The 18,196-nt window shown below is 34.9% G+C and overlaps 2 protein-coding genes across 5 annotated transcripts; both read right to left on the bottom strand.

Moving 5' to 3' along the window:
* Nucleotides 1-330: 330 nt before the first annotated feature.
* LOC116906993 (olfactory receptor 8B3-like) lies at nucleotides 331-1,263 on the bottom strand. The gene has a single exon (XM_032909920.1). It carries the CDS (start codon nucleotides 1,261-1,263, stop codon nucleotides 331-333), a length of 933 nt encoding a protein of 310 aa, XP_032765811.1.
* Nucleotides 1,264-7,911: 6,648 nt separating this feature from the next.
* LOC116906854 (olfactory receptor 145-like) lies at nucleotides 7,912-15,944 on the bottom strand. Of its 4 annotated transcripts, none has more exons than XM_032909751.1 (2): nucleotides 15,934-15,944; nucleotides 7,912-8,848 (listed from the first exon to the last, which is right to left on the bottom strand). In XM_032909751.1, the coding sequence occupies exons 1-2, from the start codon at nucleotides 15,942-15,944 to the stop codon at nucleotides 7,912-7,914; spliced, it is 948 nt and encodes a 315-aa protein (XP_032765642.1). The 4 variants fall into 4 exon arrangements, with proteins under 4 accessions (XP_032765642.1, XP_032765643.1, XP_032765641.1 ...); XM_032909752.1 differs by lacking the exon at nucleotides 15,934-15,944 and adding an exon at nucleotides 11,983-11,996 and having other exon boundaries at nucleotides 7,912-8,845; XM_032909750.1 differs by lacking the exon at nucleotides 15,934-15,944 and adding an exon at nucleotides 11,479-11,492.
* Between the last annotated feature and the right edge of the window lie 2,252 nt (nucleotides 15,945-18,196).

Raw genomic sequence — 18,196 nt, 5'->3', positions numbered from 1 at the left:
AATGAGAGTCAGCCATCTTGCCACAGGAAACATGTACAATGTACCATTAATTTATATAAACATTGGTAGATCATGGGATACTTTTAGGATATATCCTATACTGACAAAAAAATAGGTTTAATGACTTATTGTTATGCTTAGTTAAAATGATGAAAGAAGATTTTTGCCAACAGTATGAAATTAAAGACTATCGATACCAAAAACATCTGGAAGAACAAAAATATCCTAATATCCTACCAATGATCAAATATTTTAAATAATAGGAGGTGCTTTTGTTTAAATCCACAGTAATTCTCATTAACCTAACTATAGTAATAAACATATTTTTTATTAAAACCTCCTCTTGCTATATACTTTTTTCAGGGCAATTTTAACATCCTTGTTTCTAAAGCTATAGATTAAGGGGTTCATCATGGGGACCACAATGGTATAAAAGACAGAAGAGATTTTTCCCTGGTCCATAGACCCAGGTGAGGAGGGTTGAAGATACATAAATGCACAAGATCCAAAGAATAAAGAAACAGCCAGTATATGGGAGCTACAGGTGCTAAAGGCTTTAGACATTCCTGCAGTGGATCTCATTTGAAGGATATTAGAGAGAATAAAACCGTAAGAGGTAAAGATGATGACACTGGGCACAATGATATCTTTACCACCTACGATTAGAATCTCTATTTCGTTGGCATAAGTGCTGGTACAGGAAAGCTGCAGCAAAGGAAAAAGATCACAGAAATAATGATTGATGATGTTCCTGTCACAGAAGGTCAGTCTCAGGATGCATCCAGTGTGGATCATGGCACCAGAAAATCCCATTATGTATGAACCAAGCATAAGATAGGAACACACCTTGGGAGACATAGAAATGTTATAGAAGAGTGGATTGCATATGGCCACATAACGATCATAGGCCATTGATGTCAGGACACAACATTCACAAATAGCAAAAAAACAAAAGAAATAGAGTTGGGTCATACAACCTACATAGGAGATAAAGTTCTTCTTTACTAAGAAGTTCATCAGCATTTTAGGTGTAATCACAGAGGAATAGCAGAGGTCAATGAAGGACAAGTTTAAAAGGAAAAAGTACATGGGGGTGTGAAGGTGAGAATTCAGTGTAATTAAAGTGATCAAAGCCAAGTTCGCCAGTGCTGTTGTTGTGTATATTAGCAGAAAGAGTAGGAACAAGGGTAACTGGAGATCGGGGTCATTGGTTAACCCCAGTAGAATGAATTCAGTCACTAAAGAACCGTTTTCCAGACCCATTCTTCTTTAAGATAATCTGTAAATGTAGAAAATAATTGTGACATCATAAGATCACAGGAAATTGCACTCATAACTTCTCTCACACCTGTGAAGTGAATAATGGGAGTGCCTATCTGTATATCTGAGTTCACAGAAATTGCCCTTCTTGCTATCAGAATGTAGCGTGATATCTCCACAGAGTAGTATATTTAAGGCTAAATAGAGTGAAGTTATTCACCAACAATCTAAAAAACGACAACCATTGCTGACACTTGCTAACATGACCACTCAGATATCAAATTAAAGGAAGCAGGAAAAACAGATAATTCAATCTCTCAACTCACCATTTTGTCATTGCTTCAGCCCTGGCCTGACACTTATAGAACCTGTGGCAACCTGGAGCTAAACTCATCCAGATACTCCTGTGGTAGCAATAGGACCAATATCATTGCTTCAAATCTAAATAAAATTAAGATTTAACCAGATTCTCTGAATGATTAGAAACCTGTGACTGCTATATGAAAACCGTTTAATCTATAAAAATTTTCTCAAATCTGAGGTTGCCTATAGGATGGACCTTCCTGACTGTGACATTGTTATCACTTGTGTCTCCTAAAATTCTCAACATCCCATGCTATCTTTTTCAGGATACTCTTCTGTGAATTTCATTTTGTTCTTAGAATTGCATAACATGGAAAGAAAACAACACTTGTGAGATCCTTGAAGTTCATTCTGAAGTCACTTCACAAGCATAAAAAGAAAGACTGTATTATATTTCTAATATTTGCAATATATACAATTACATTCATGTTATTTTCATGAAGAGCAAGTAGCATATTAAGGGCTGGGTACATGGTATTAGAAAAAGGCTAAATTACAAAATGAATCCAATGAGAAACACAGTTGAGTGTGGAGACTAATGTTCAAAAATGTTAAAATAATTAAAAATGGTGCATGCTTCAACTTTCAGTCAAAAGAACACCAGAGTTTAGTTATCATACCACTTCCTGTATGCACATTTAAAGCCAGAAAAACAAGCCTATAAAAAGAAGAGACGTATGTGAATAATTTCCTTTCTGGATAATTTTACAAGTATGAAATGGTTCAAAACAAGTTGTATAATATTATTAATTGATGGTGACCTTGTATGTGTGAGGGAGGCAGTAATTCTCAAAGAGTTGGGAATAGAAACTCAATTCATATTTATTTCATCAACCTCGATAAAATTGGGAAGTCTGATACAAGAGCAGTTCACTGTTATCATACCTAATCCATAATACAGTTGGGGGGGGGGAAGTTTCAAGGAAACAATCATCACATTTCCAACTTATAGTCAATGATCATTCCAATTTCAGGTGCAAAGTAAAGCTTAAGGCATGACTATTTACAAACTACTTTACAAAGGTCACTTGAACATGAGGGTGGATTCTATAGCTTAAAGAGCCTAGAAACTAGTGTGGTCTCTGACTGAGATAGGACAGAGTTCAGAAGTCTATAAACTATATTGTATGGCCCATAAGGACTAGTTCTTTTAACTGCAAGACAGGGAGGGAAAGTGGAATAAGCATTCTGCAGATTTTAGTGAGGTCTGCCTCTATGGCAAAAGTTAGGTGGTATCTGCCTTTACAGATATTAAAACTGCTCACAATAGAATTTATAATATCCAACCCTTACCATGTGAAAAGAAAACAGGTATTTTATCTCATCCATTGAGTAGAAGATCCTGCATGTTAACATATCTGGCTTACGTAGTTCTGTGGCCAAAAAGACATTTGTGTCCCCAACAATTTAACCTTTACAGATGTTGAAGCTATGTCAAATTAATAATGTTAAAAAATAATGATAACACCAGCACAAAGAAATTCCAAACAACTTCATCATGAGAAAAAAAGTTTTTACTTCTGCTGTGTTATAGGCTTTACATCAGACTCTGAGGGTTTTAAATATTTGATTCTAAGAGGACACAACAAAATACTAATTTTTCATATACCCTGGAATATTGCTTAATTTGTCATAATTTATCTCACTTACCACCAGATGAGACACAAGAAGTTTTATGTAGCTCACTAGCATGATATACTTGGCTATTTCACAGTAGAAGATTTCTCAATCTCTTCTCAGAGAACAAGATATAAAAAAGACATGAGGTGTTGGTGTTTGACCATGATTTGTCTTTTGTTCCTTAGAGAATTGGCATTTAAGAGCAGCACACTGTTCTCTTTAGGGACTATACTTCTGTGCTTGAGACAATATTGAACTCCATCTTCTAATAACCTTCATATCTTAAGGGAAATCTATTATGTTGCTTTTTTTCTCATTGTATCTCCATCTTTAATGGCAATTTTCTACAGACACTATTCCCAGTATCCTTATTACCTTATCATTTCTTTAGGATAGAATGCAGCAAAATATCTAAGATATTATCTTAAGAGTTCCCCAAATCACTTGCAAAGCTAGTTTATAGTTGTTTTTTAGTCTTCAGTGCTCAAGATCATTTTCCATTGATCAACTTCCCTAGGTCTCCAAAGGCACATTGCATCATTGCTACATCATTTCAATACCTTACTGAAATTTCTGTTTTATTTTCTTGCTAAGTTCTTATATATAGCACTTTATAATGAGTTCCACAATATCTATAAAGGTTGTATAAAATTAAGGAGCCCAGAGTGTTACTAATACAAACTGTTTAACTAATTTGTGAATTTCTGTAAAAAAACATGCTAGAAAAAGTCATTCCATCAATTGCAGTATTGTGGTGATAAACTAGAAAATAATCATAAAACTAGTTGTAATAAATCTTTACCCAATTGTAAATAGTGAAATGTAAGCGATTAATATAAATCCAATTGGCAATATAAAGGAGTCATTTCTTGAGTCATCATTAGTTTAAAGTAGCTTGTGCCAAATATATTTTAACCTCAAAGTAAAGATTAATTTATTTCTCTTCTAGACATTACTAAACATGGCGGTATCTTTGAAATGAAATATACTACAACCAGCCGTTGGAATATGCATGGATGTCCGTCAGTAGATAAATAAATGAGACAGAATTGATATTTAGTCACAGAAAAGTAAAGGTACTTAAACTTGCTGGAGTTAGGCATGGTGGCATATTCAGGAACCTTCTTACTTGGGAAGTTAAGATGGGAGGATCAAGAATTCAAGATATTCTTGATAATTTGTTTGAGGCCGATCTTGGATACAAAATATCATTTATCAATTTTTTTTAAGATTTATTTATTTATTATATATAAGTACACTGTAGCTATCTTCAGATACACCAGAAGAGGGCATCAGATCTCTTTACAGATGGTTGTGAGCGACCATGTGGTTGCTGGGAATTGAACTCATGACCTCTGGAAGAGCAGTCGGGTGCTCTTAACCGCTGAGCCATCTCTCCAGCCCATCAAATTTTTTAAAAAGAAAAAAAAACTGATAACAGTAACAAGGGACAAACTGGTGAAAAAAAACCTAGCCACATGCAAATGAAAGGAATTGTAACCTTACTTTTCACACTGTACACAAAATCAAAATGAAATGCATATCTTAATAAAACACTTGAAAGCTGAAAATACAAGGCAAATTCGAGGGAAGCACTCCATAACAGACAAAGAATCAAAGAACTTCTGAATGGATATCTTTAATATTAAAAATTTTTAATATCATAATCACCATCACAGAACCCTTTCCTTTCTTCCCTCTGAACCCATTCATATAACCCTCTTTGTTCTCTTTCAAATTCATGTCACACTTTTCTAGGAAGGTCATTAATGATATAGGTAATTAAAAGTAAACACTGTCCAATAGGTTTGAATCAAATAAATAATCCTTCATAGGAAGAGAAGTGCTTATAAATAATATGGAGTTATTTTTGCCATCATTCCTTCAACAGGATATCAATATCTGGTGTATGAAAAGAAACCAAGTCTCTTAATCACTAAAACAAAACAAAGAAATGAAAACAAAACATTTGGCCAATGAATGTGTACTAGATCTGTTTACTTTTCAAAAGAAGAAGAAGTAACTCTCTCTCTCTCTCTCTCTCTCTCTCTCTCTCTCTCTCTCTCTCTCTCTCTCTCTTTCTCTCCAGATGTCTTGATATGATGCAATCAATCTGCAATGATATTCCTTCTCATTTAACTCATAAAAATATCATCAAGAAAAATAAATAGCAAATAACAACCAGACTGTTATTAAAATAACATTTGTATACTGCTGCAGAAGATGTAACTACAGAGGTTACAAAGGAGACTGAAAAAAGAAAGGACAAATAACCATTACTAGTTGTTAGATAATTAAAAATATCAATCTAGAATATAACATAAACATGCACCCATGATGTTACAGTTTTTTTCATAATAATGAATTACAGAGATAGCATAGGATCTCACCAATGAATAAATGGTTAAAATGTACTATATACAAATAATAGCGAATTATTTATTGAAATGAAGAAAGAAATCATTTGTCACAGGAAAATGCATGGAACTAAATAACATCATTTTAATACACATACGCAAGAAAGGGAAAAATGTGCTTCATGTTTTATATCACATGTGGTATAAAAAGACACAAAAATACCACAGATAAATTAAAAATGAATGAGAAAGCCTATGAGGAAATATAAAGGGGCTACAATTAACAAACTACTAGCCATGAACACATTCATATATTACAGTTATACGTGCTTGGGTTATTAATAATGAAGTACTAGCCATAAATAAGTACAATTATATGTTATAATGACACATAATTGGGTTACTATTGAGGAACTACTAGCCATGAGCTTATTAATATATTACAATGATACCTATTTGGAGTTACTATTAATTATTAGCCATGAGTTTATTCATATGTTACAATGATACATATTTTGTATAATTAGTGTACATTAATTAACAAACTGTACAATTGTAGTCAACACAATGAACAATGTGACCCAAAGAACCAATATGTAGAGAAGAAATTATTTTTCCAAAGCATGAATTCTTCTATGAGAACAGAACATTTTGAATAGAAACAGAGAATCCATGGTCTGAGGATATGGTTTAACATTTAAGAGCACTCACTGATCCCACAGAACACTGGGGTTCAATTTCTAACACCCACATGATGGCTCACAACTATCTGTAACTCCAGTAACATGGCATCTGACGTCTGCTTACAGCCTCTGCAGACATTGCACAAAATTGGTACACATACACATACCTATCTGCAGATAAAACTCTCAAACAGATATGAGAATCAATAAATAAATAAGAATTTTAAAACTTTCAAAGTTTGCTATCTAAGCCATTGAAAAGATAAATGATCACTTTACAATATAAATAAATGTGTTTATAAAAAACATCTAAATCATAAAAACAAACCAAAAATTATTTTGGACAAATGTCAAAGAACATAAAATTGACTGAGCTGTAGAGAAAAATACTTATATCACTCAAGTTGTCACAGAAAAAATGAAGTTCTCACTTGTTATCAGATTATAAATTTTATGCTAATATATTGGCCTGATTTTTCAGAAGAAAATTAATCTTTGTTTTGATATTCAAAATATTTTGTCACACCAAGCAGAACTTTCAAATTAATCTTTTCCTCCTTTGTGAGTTTTTGATTTGTTAAATTGTGTCTATCAATAATACATCAGATCCATGAAAGACAAGGGTAATTTAATTATATTCAGACACTATTGCCCTATTGATGCTACACTGTTAATATCAAATAACATTATCCAACATTACAACCACAAAATATAAAACTCCTATAATCATTACTGTTTCTAAGACTTTCCATAAGAGAAATGAAGAAATAATTTGCCACTTCCCCATGATCTGACTTCGCAAATTTCTTCCTACATTGACTTCAGCTACACATCATTGCTCTGACCCGTGCAATTGTATTCATTCTCCTCCAAATGAAAATGAGCCCATGTTTTCAATCATTTTCCATCTAGCTGTTACACAACATTCATCAACGATAAGGAATCCTATAAAAGCTTTATGAAGAGTGGAGAGCGAGCCACAAAGGTTCTGTAGAGGGAAATATATATATATATATATATATATATATATATATATATATACACACACACACACACACACACATTGGTGCCTATGATTAACCCCCCTATGAATGTAAGTGTGTGTGTGTATATATGTATATATACACACACACAAATGCACATTATTAATACCTGCAATTTAGATTGTATTCAATGGCCAGCTAATAAAAACATCTGGATCATAAAGGTCTGGCATTTCCAAGAGATACACTGATAGCCAAGAAAGAATGAAAGGCAATTTGGCTCACACTTCATTACATTGAAAAATGAGAGCCAAGATGCAACAAGGTACTTGGACAAAACTGTGCTACTTTGTAAAACCATTGGCAGATCATGGGTTATTTTTAGGATACATTCCATAATGATATTTAATTAATGGAAAAAGTTGTTTAACTGTTTGCTTTTTCTCTTAGTTAAAATGATGAAAGATTTTGTCAATAGTGTAAAAATAAGGAATAATTATACAAAAAAACATGTGGAAGAACAAAGATTTACCAATAACCTATGAATTTTTAAAAATAGATAAAAAGATCAAGTCCACAGAATTTGATTAAATACACAGAAATTCTCATTAGCATAACTGTAGTAATAAACATATTAATTTCTTATCACAACCTCCTCCTGCTAAATGTTTTTTTCAGGGCAACTTTAACATCTTTATTTCTCAAACTATAGATTAAAGGGTTCATCATAGGCACTAATATGGTATAAAAAATAGAAGACCTTTTTCCCTGATCCATAGACTCAGGTGAAGAGGGTTGAAGATACATAAATGCACCCGAACCAAAGAATAAAGAAACAGCAATTATGTGGGAGCTGCAGGTACTAAAGGCTTTGGATCTGCCCTCAGTGGATCTCATTTGAAAGATGTTAGAGAGAATGAAGGCATAAGAGGTAAAAATGATGACGCTGGGCACGATGATATCGATCCCACCTACAACAATAATCTCAACCTCATTGGCATAGGTGTTGGTACAGGAGAGCTGCAACAACGGGAGTAGGTCACAGAAATAGTGGTTGATGATGTTCCTGTCACAGAAGGTCAGTCTAAGAATCCATCCAGTGTGGATCATGGCACCAGAAAATCCCATTATGTATGAACCAAACATAAGATAGGAACACACCTTTGGAGACATAGAAATGTTATACAAGAGTGGATTGCATATGGCCACATAACGATCATAGGCCATTGATGACAGAACACAGCATTCACTAACAGCAAAGAAACAAAAGAAATAGAGTTGGGTCATACATCCTACGTAGGAGATAAAGTTCTTCTTTACTAAGAAGTTCATCAGCATTTTAGGTGTAATCACAGAGGAATAGCAGAGGTCAATGAAGGACAAGTTTAAAAGGAAAAAATACATGGGGGTGTGAAGGTGAGAATTCAGTGCAATTAAAGTGATTAAAGCCAAGTTCCCAAGTACTGTTGTTGTGTATATTAGCAGAAAGAGTAGGAACAGGGGTAACTGGAGATCAGGATCATTTGTCAATCCCTGCAGAATGAATTCAGTCACTAAAGAACCATTTTCCAAACCCATTCTTCTTTAAGACAATCTGTGAATAGATAATAAATAATTGTGACAGTTATAAGAGCACATGAAATTACTACAATAGCTTCTCTCATTATTTGGGGAGTAGATTCTGTAAATGCATTACAGTTACCAATTGAATTTACAGAATTTGCCATTCATACCATCATGACGTAGAAAGATACTTTCCCATAGTAGTGCATTAAAGGCTAAATAGTGTAAAGTAATTCACAAACAATCTAAAAAGCTATGACCATTGCTTTTGCTTTCTAGCATGAGTACTCAGATATCAAATAAGAGAAGACAGGGCAACTAGAGGATTTCCTCCATCCCTCATCTCCTTTAGATATTGCTTCAGCCCTGACCTGCTAGGTGGAGAACCTGTCCCATCCTAGAGCTAACCTCATCTAGATAAAACTGTTGTTGCAGGACCAACAATATTATTTCAAATTTAAATAAAATTTAGATTTATTCAGAGTCCCTGAATGATTAGAAACCTGTGCTGGCTATAGGAATGAGTTACAGTCTGTAAAGATCTGAGAGGTGATGTTCAGCATGAAATTTTATTGTATCACCGTGTCTCCTGAAACTTTTAATACCTCATGCGATCTTTTTCAGGGCATTCGTCTGTGAATTTCATGATTTTTAGAATTTCGTGATATCAAATGAAAGGATACTCCCGAGATCCTTGGACCTCACTTCAATGTCAAACCAGCCACAAGCACAAGGACCATAAAGACACTAAAGGGAAACATAGTGTCATGTCTTCAATATGTGCAAGGTAAACAGTTATGTTTATAAACAGAATGAAGTGTATTGGATGCTGGGGCTCATAAGTCTGAACTCAAAAGCTACCAGATAAATTGCAAGATCATTCAAATGAGAAACATAGTTTAGCCTGGAGAGCTAATAATCTTCAACAAGTTAAATTAGTTAAGAATGGTGTGTGTTTTGATTCAAAAAATACTATCTCATCACTACCTGTGTGTATATTTTTAAGTAGGAAGAAGAGCTGGGAAAAACCACCTTGTTGGAGAATTTTACAGTTGACAAAGGGGTCAAAACTTAACTCATACTTGCCATTTCATAAATCATAGCTAAAGATTATACAGGAAAATGAGGCCACCGGCATAAAGGACTTACCATGAACCTCATCCTGAAAGAATTCCCATCATTCCCTTACACCTGCTGTGTTGTATCAGTCTCTGCCAGTGTTGAAAATTTGATTCGAAGAAGGCATAACACAAAATTAATTTTCATATACCCTAGGATCTTGTTTAATTCTTTGAAGTGCTGTCTTTTTTTTTAATCTTACTTTCCACCCGATAAGACAGGAAAAGTTTTGTTGTAGTTTAGTAGAATGATAAATTTGGCTAGGTCAATGTATAAGATTTCCCAATCTCTTCTCAGAGAACAAGATATAAAAAGACACAAGGGGATGGAGCTTGCATGATAGACGGTGATGTGGTTTTTGTTCCTTAGAGACTTGGCCTTTAAGAGAGGCGTGCTGTTGTTCTCTTTAGGGACTGTACTTCTGTGCTTGAGCCAATATTTAACCCATCTCCTAATAACCTTCCTGTCTTTTGGGAAATCTATTGTGTTGCTTTCTTTTCTCATTGTTTCTCCATCCTTAATGGGAACTTTTGATAGACTCTAGCCCCAGTATTCTGTATTATTTTATTATTTCTTTAGAATAGAAAGTAGCAAAATATCTAAGCTATTTTCCATTCTAAAGTACCCCCAAATCACTTTGTAAAAGTAATTTACTGTTAGTGTGCATTGTATTCAGTGCTCAAATCAATTTCAGGAAGTCAGCAATGCCAAACATGAGCTCTCCCATTGAGAAACATCTCTAGATGATTAAGGAACATTTAATGTTGCATCATTGCTACATCATTTCAGTGCTTACTTGAAATTTTTGCTTTACTTTCCAGTTTATTTCTTTTTTTTTTGGATATTATTTGTTTACATTTCAAATGTTATTCCCTTACCCTGTTTCACATACATAAGCGCCCTATCCCATCCTCCCTCCCCCTTCTTCTATGAGAGTGTTCCCCATCCCAACCCCTGACCACTTCCTGCATCCCTGTCATGATATTCTGCTACACTGCAGGATCCAGACTTGTTAGGACTAAGGGCTTCTTCTCCCACTGGTGCTCAATAAGGCAATCCTCTGTCACATATGCATCTGGACACATGGGACGATCCATGTGTACTATTTGGGTAGTGGTTTAGTCCCTGGTAGCTTTGCTTGGTTGGATTTGTTGTTCTTATGGGGATGCAAGCCCCCTCAGGCCCTTCAATCCTTTCTCTAACTCCTCCAACAGTGACCCTATTCTCAGTTCAATAATTTGCTGCTAGTATTCGCCTCTGTATTTGTCATGCTAAGGCTGAGCCTCTGAGAAGACAGCTATATCAGGCTCCTGCCAGCATGTACTTCGTGGCTTCATCAATAATGTGTGTGTGTGTGTGTGTGTGTGTGTGTGTGTGTGTGTGTGTGTGTGTGTGTGTGTGTGTATCTCCAAATATATATTGGATCCCAGGGTAAGGCAGGCTCTGAATTGCCATTCCTTCAGTCTCTGCACCAATTTTGTCTCCATATCTCCTCCTATGAACATTTTTGTCCCCCCTTTTAAGAAGTACTGAAGCATCTGCATTTTGGTTGTCTTTCTTGATCTTCGTGTGGTCTGTGGATTGTATTTTGGGTAATTTGAGCTTTTAGGCTAATATCCACTAATCAATGGGTGCATAACATTTGTGTTCTTTTGTAATTGTCTTACTTCATTCAGGATGGTATTTCCTACTTCCATCCATTTGCCTATGAATTTCATGAAGTCATTGTTTTGGTAGCTGAGTAGTACTCCATTGTGTAGATGTACCACATTTTCTATATCCATTCCTCTGCTAAAGGGCATATGGGTGCTTTCCAGCTTCTGACAATTATAAACAAAGCTGCTATTAACATAGAGGAGCATGAGTCTCTGTTATTTGTTGGAGCATCATTTGTATACATGCCCACGAGTGGTATAGCTGGGTCTTTAAGTAATATAATGTCTAATTTTCTGAGGAATATCCAGGCTGATTCCTACCATGGTTGTAGCAGTTTGCAATCGAACCAACAATGCAGAAGTATTTCTCTTTTGGCACATCATCGCCAGCATCTTTTGTCACCTGAGTTTTTGATCATAACCATTTGACTGGTGTGAGCTGGAATCTCAGAGTTGTTTTGATTTGCATTTTCCTGAAAACTAAGGATGTTGAACATTTCTTTAGGTACTTCTCAGCCATTTGATATTCCTCAGCTGATAATTCTTTTTTAGCTCTGTACCCCAATTTTAATTTGGCTTTCTGGAGTATAATTTTTGAGTTCTAGGTATATATTGGATATTAGCCCACTATCAGATATAGGATTCCTATAGATCTTTTCCCAATCTGTTGGTTGCTATTTTGTCCTAATGACAGTATCCTTTGTCTTACAAAGGAGGTCCCATTTTTTGATTCTTGATCTTAGAGATAAGCCATTTGTGTTTTGTCCAGGAAATTTTCCTCAGTGCCCATGTGTTCAAGGATCTTCCCCACATTTTCTTCCATTAGTTTGAGTGTATCTGGTTTCATGTGGTCCTTGATCCACTTGCACTTAAGTTTTGTACAGGGAGATAGGAATGGACTGATTTGCATTCTTCTACATGCTGACCTCCAGTTGAAACAGCACCATTTGTTGAAAAATGCTATATGTTTTCGACTGGATGGATTTAGCACCTTGTCAAAGATCAAGTGACCTTAGGTGTGTGGGTTCATTTCTGGATCTTCAATTCTACTCAGTTGATCTACCTACCTGTCTTTGTACCAATAACATAAATTTTTATCACTATTGCTCTGTAATACAGCTTGGGTTAGAGATGGTGATTCCCCCAGAAGTTATTTTATTGTTGAAAATAGTTTTTGCTATCCTGGGCTTCTTGTTTTTCCAAACGATTTTGCAAAATCCTTTTTTTTAACATGGAATTTTGATGGGGATTGCATTGTATCTGTAGATTGCTGTTGGCAAAATGGCTATTTTTACTACATTAATCCTTCCAATCCATGAGCACAGGGGATCTTCCATCTTCTGAGATCTTCAATTTCCTTCTTCAGAGACTTGAAGATTTGTCATACAGATCTTTCACTTGCTTGGTTACAGTCACACCAAACTCTTTTATATGATTTGGGACTATTGTGAAGGGTGGCATTTCCTTAATTTCTTTCTCAGCCTGTTTATCCTGTGAGTAGAGGAAATCTACAGATTTGTTTGAGTTAATTTTATATCCAGCCACTTTGCTGTAGTCTTTTTTCAGCTTTAGTAGATCTCTAGTGGTACTGTTGGGGTTACATAAATATAGTATGATATTGTCTGCAAATAATGATATTTTAACATCTTCCTTTCCAATTTGTATCCATTTGCTCTCCTTTTGGTGTCTTATTACTCTGGCTAGCATTTCGAGTACTATATTGAATAAGTAGGGAGAGAGTGGGTAGCCTTTTCTAGACCCTCATTTTAGTGGGATTGCTTCAAGTTTCTCTCCATTTAGTTTGATGTTGGCTACTGGTTTGCTGTACATTGCTTTTACTATGTTTAGATATGGGCCTTGAATTCCTGATCTTTCCATGTCTTTATCATGCAGGGATGATGAATTTTTGTCAAATACTTTCTCATCATCTAATGTGTTTTTTTAATTGAGTTTATTTACATACTAGATTATGTAGGTGGATTTCCGTATATTGAACAATCCCTGCATTCCAGGGATGAAGTCTTCTTGATCATGATGGATGATCATTTTGATGTGTTCTTGAATTCAGTTTGCAAGAATTTTATTGAATATTTTTGTGTCAATATTCGTAAGGGAAATTGGTCAGAAGTTCCCCTTATTTGTTGGGTATTTTGGTGGTTTGTATATAAGTGTAATTGTGGTTTCATAGTAGGAATTGGTTAGTGTTCCTTCAGTTTCTATTTTGTGGACTAGTTTCGAAAGTATTGGTATTAAGTCTTCTATGAAGGTCTGATAGAATTCTCCACTAACCCATCTGTTCCTGGGATTTTTTTTGGTAGGGAGACCTTAAATAACTGCTTCTATTTCCTTAGGACTCTTTAGATGGATTATATATTCCAAATTAAATTTGTTACCTGGTATCCGTCTACAAAATTGTCCATTTAATCCAGATCTTCCAGTTTTGTTGATAGAGGTTTTCGTAGTAGAATCTGATGATTTTTTAAATTTACTCAGATTCTGTTGTTATGTCTCCCTTTTCATTTCTTATTTTGTTAATTTGGACACACTCTCTCCATGCTCACTGGTTAGTCTGGCTAAGGGTTTATCTATCTTATGAACTTTCTCAAAAAGAAAAAAAAAACTACTGGTTTTGTCGATCATTTATATAGTTCCTTTTGTTTCTATTTGGTTGATTTCAGCCCCAAGTTTGATTATTTCTTGCTGTCTACTTCTCTTGGGGGTATTTACTCCTTTTGTTCTAGAACTCTTAGGTGTTCTGTCCAGCTGCTTATGTATGCTCTCTCCAGTTTCTTTTTGGAGGCACTCAAACCTATGAGATTTTATCTTAGCACTGCTTCATTTATTAAATTTACTCAGATTCTGAGTAATCACTCACTGCTTCATTGTGTCTCATATATTTAAATATGTTGTGTTTTCATTTTCATTAAACTCTAGAAAGTCTTTAATTTCTTTCTTTATTTCTTCCTAGATTAAGTTATCATTGAGTAGAGCTTTGTTCAACTTCCATGTATATGTGGGTTTTCTGTTGGTTTTCTTGTTATTGAAGACCAGCATAAGTCCATGATGATCTGATAAGATGTATGGGATTATTTCAATCTCCTTATATCTGTTGGGGCCTGTTTTGTGATGGATTTTATGGTCAATTTTGGAGAAGTTACCATGAGGTGCTTAGAAGAATGTATATGTATGCTTAGAAGAATGCTTTTGTTTCTGGATGAAATGTTCTATAATTATCTGTTAAATCCATTTGGTCCATATATTCTGTTAGTTTCTCTATGTCTCTGTTTAGTTTCTGTTTCCATGATCTGTCCCTTGATGAGAGTACAGTGTTGAAATCTCCCACTATTATTGTGTGAGTTCAATATGTGCTTTGAGCTTTTGTAAGGTATTTTTAGGAACGTGGGTGCCCTTGCATTTGTAGCATACATATTATGGACTAAGAACTCATCTTGTTGGATTTTTTCTTTGATGCATATCAAGTGTTCTTCCTTATCTTTTTTGATATCTTTTGGTTGACAGTTGATTTTATTTAATATTACAATGGCTACTCCCGCTTGTTTCTTGAGACCATTTGCTTGGAAAATTGTTTTCCATCATTTTACTCTCAGGTAGTGTCTGTCTTTTTCACTGAAGTATGTTTCCTATATGAGGCAAAATGTGGGTTCCTCTGTTCATATCTAGTCTGCTAGCCTATGTCTTTTTATTGGGGAATCGTGTCCATTGATGTTAAAAGATATTAAGAAATAGTGATTGTTTTTTCCTGTTATTTTTGTTGTTAAAGGTGAAAATATGTTTGTGTGCCTCTCTTCTTTTCATTTTATTGCAAGGACATTACTTTCTTGTTTTCTTTTTAGGTTGTAGTTGCACTCTTTGTATTGAAATTTTCCATCTATTGTCCAGGCAGAAAGGGGCTGGTATTCGGTGGACAGAGAGTTTGGGGGATGGTGGGTTCTCGAGTCCACTGGACTCCCAGTGGCTCCTCTAGGATTTCAGGAGGTAGGGTTCTTACCAAATGCTGAGTACAGTGGACCCTCTGGTATGCCTCAGGACACAGCATCTTCTACAGAGCAGAGGAACTAGCAGTCAGTCCCAGAAGATAAGACCAGGAAGAAGGGGATGGTATTCAGTGGGTAGGGGGCTTTGGAGGATGGTGTTCCAGTAAATTCTAATAAGATTTATTTGCAGATATTAAGAGTGTAGGCATTTGCTGGCATGCATGAGGCTCTGTGTATTTGTCTGTAACTTGAACAACAATAAAAATGGTGATGGTCTATATGAAACTCATGGGTACTAATGCTGTAACCCTGTCTACAACCAAGGTGAATTTAACACAGAAACCATCTTTTTTTAAGGCAGTACATATATATCACGTTCAATTAAAAATAATGTATTTTAATATGCAGCAAACCACAGAGACATGAGACATCTTTGATAACAGAGGACAAAATTTCTCTAAATGAAAGTTATCAGACTATAGAATTAATGTTCAAAGAGTAAGTAAAATTTGAAAAGCAATAGATAAACACAATGACTTTGATTAACAAAGAAACAAATAATTGAAATAAATAACATCAGCAACAAACCATTAACAGAAACCAAGATAGTGAATTCATGGCACAGAGCCCTTTACAGGATCAGAGCAGCTAAGAATTACTGCATTGAGAAAGTATCTTGCCTGTGAGTTGGGACTAAGGTGAAACACTGAACATTCTTTTGCTTGTTTCATTGGTTTTTGTCTGTATGATTTGGTTTGGTTTTGGTTTTTTGGTTTTAATTTTTTTCTTTTGTTTTTCGTTTTTTTTCTTAAAAAAAAAAAAGAGTTAGAAAGCCTTTAATTCTGGTCTTAGAACAAGGGGTGTGGAGCAGTTCCTCATCACTGACTCTAAGTTTTCCTGGTGGGAGGAGTTATTAGAAGAGAAAAAGGCGGGGGTGTCTCTAGGAAAAGCAGATAGGGAAACAGATGCAAAATAAAAATACTGATGGAACTTAACTAATCTGGGAGCTGTGATTGTGTTTATCACTTGAGAAGAACGCTGTCTTTCTTAATATGAAAGCATGGTTTACCAAGGAGCCATTGTGTGACATCTACATTGTGGTCAAGTGTGGCTCTGGCAGACTATAAGTGAATGAAGATCGTGAAGAATCTTTACATGGGATTGGTTTCAAAGATTGGTAATCCTCAGGCAACGTCATTCAATACACTAGTCATTCAATGAGATCTTGGTTTAGTTGAGCAACACTGCCTCATTAAATAAAACAGAGAGAGAGAGAGAGAGAGAGAGAGAGAGAGAGAGAGAGAGAGAGAGAGAGAGGAGATATCATGGCAAAAAAAGATAGTCTATTAACTCAGACTTCCACATTACAAATTTACATGAGTACATGAGCATTCACATATGTGTGTCTATACATATATTACACATACATACATGTAATACCCATACATTTGTAATTGGTATTGAAAGTATAATTCATGAATGATAAATTATTACGTTAAAATAGGCTTGTAGAAAAGGTTTTTAAGCCATATTGTAATTAAGAATCGAATGCTAATATAAAATATTCTGAAAAAAAAAACTGTGGATTTTCTGGCCTCTGAATCAGTACAACCATATACAAATACACACATACATAAAGATTTTTTTAAATCTTTAATTTTAAAAACAAAGTTATCTCCATTTTCAAATAATATCATCCTATATAAAATACCTTACACAAATCACTGTAAAACTTTTAGATCTGAAAACCGTGGTTAGTGTCATTGCATGAAAGCTTACCACTCCAAAATAAGTTTTTTCTCTACATACAAATAAAGAACTTACTAATAAAGAAATTAGGAAAAAAATACCATTCACTCCAACATTAGAAACATGGAAATAAACCTAAGTGAAGATGTGAAAATACTATAATTGGGACTTTAAAACTCTGGATAGGGTTGGGGATTTAGCTCAGTGGTAGAGCGCTTGCCTAGGAAGCGCAAGGCCCTGGGTTCGGTCCCCAGCTCCGAAAAAAAAGAACCAAAAAAAAAGAAAAGAAAGAAAACTCTGGATAAAAAAAATTAAAGGCAGACTAATGGCTCACGGATTAGATGAGGAAATGTCTTCAAAATGACTATGCTACCAATAAGGATATGCAGATTCAATGTAACTATCATAAAATTATAATATTCTTCACAGAAAGAGAAAGTCTTAAATAAGCATTGAAGCATAAAAGATTCTAAGTTTCCAAGAAAATCTTAAAAAAAACCAAAAACCCAAAAGCTCAAATTACCCAAGATACAATACCCAGACCAGATGAAGCTCAAGAAGGATGACCAAAGTGTGGATACTTCAGTCCTTCTTAAAACGGGTAAGAAAAATATTCATAGGAGAAGATATGGAGACAAAATTTGGAGAAAGAATAAAGGAATGGCTATTCAGAGCCTGCCCCACCTGGGGATCTCTCTGTCTCTGTCTCTGTCTCTCTCTCTGTCTCTCTCTCTCTCTCTCTTCTCTCTCTCTCTCTCTCTTACATATATATATATATATATATATATATATGTCTCCACCGAACCTAGACAATATTGATAAAGCCAAGAAGTACATGCTGAAAAGAGT

The sequence above is a fragment of the Rattus rattus genome, chromosome 8 (genome assembly GCF_011064425.1).
Source record: "Rattus rattus isolate New Zealand chromosome 8, Rrattus_CSIRO_v1, whole genome shotgun sequence".
Taxonomy (NCBI): Eukaryota; Metazoa; Chordata; class Mammalia; order Rodentia; family Muridae; genus Rattus; species Rattus rattus.
Note: the sequence above shows the minus strand (reverse complement) of the source record. Positions and strands in the feature narration are given on the sequence as shown.

Bases quoted from the DNA above. Each gene is read 5' to 3' on its own strand.
- LOC116906993 (XM_032909920.1), bottom strand. From the start codon at position 1,263: ATGGGTCTGGAAAACGGTTCTTTAGTGACTGAATTCATTCTACTGGGG.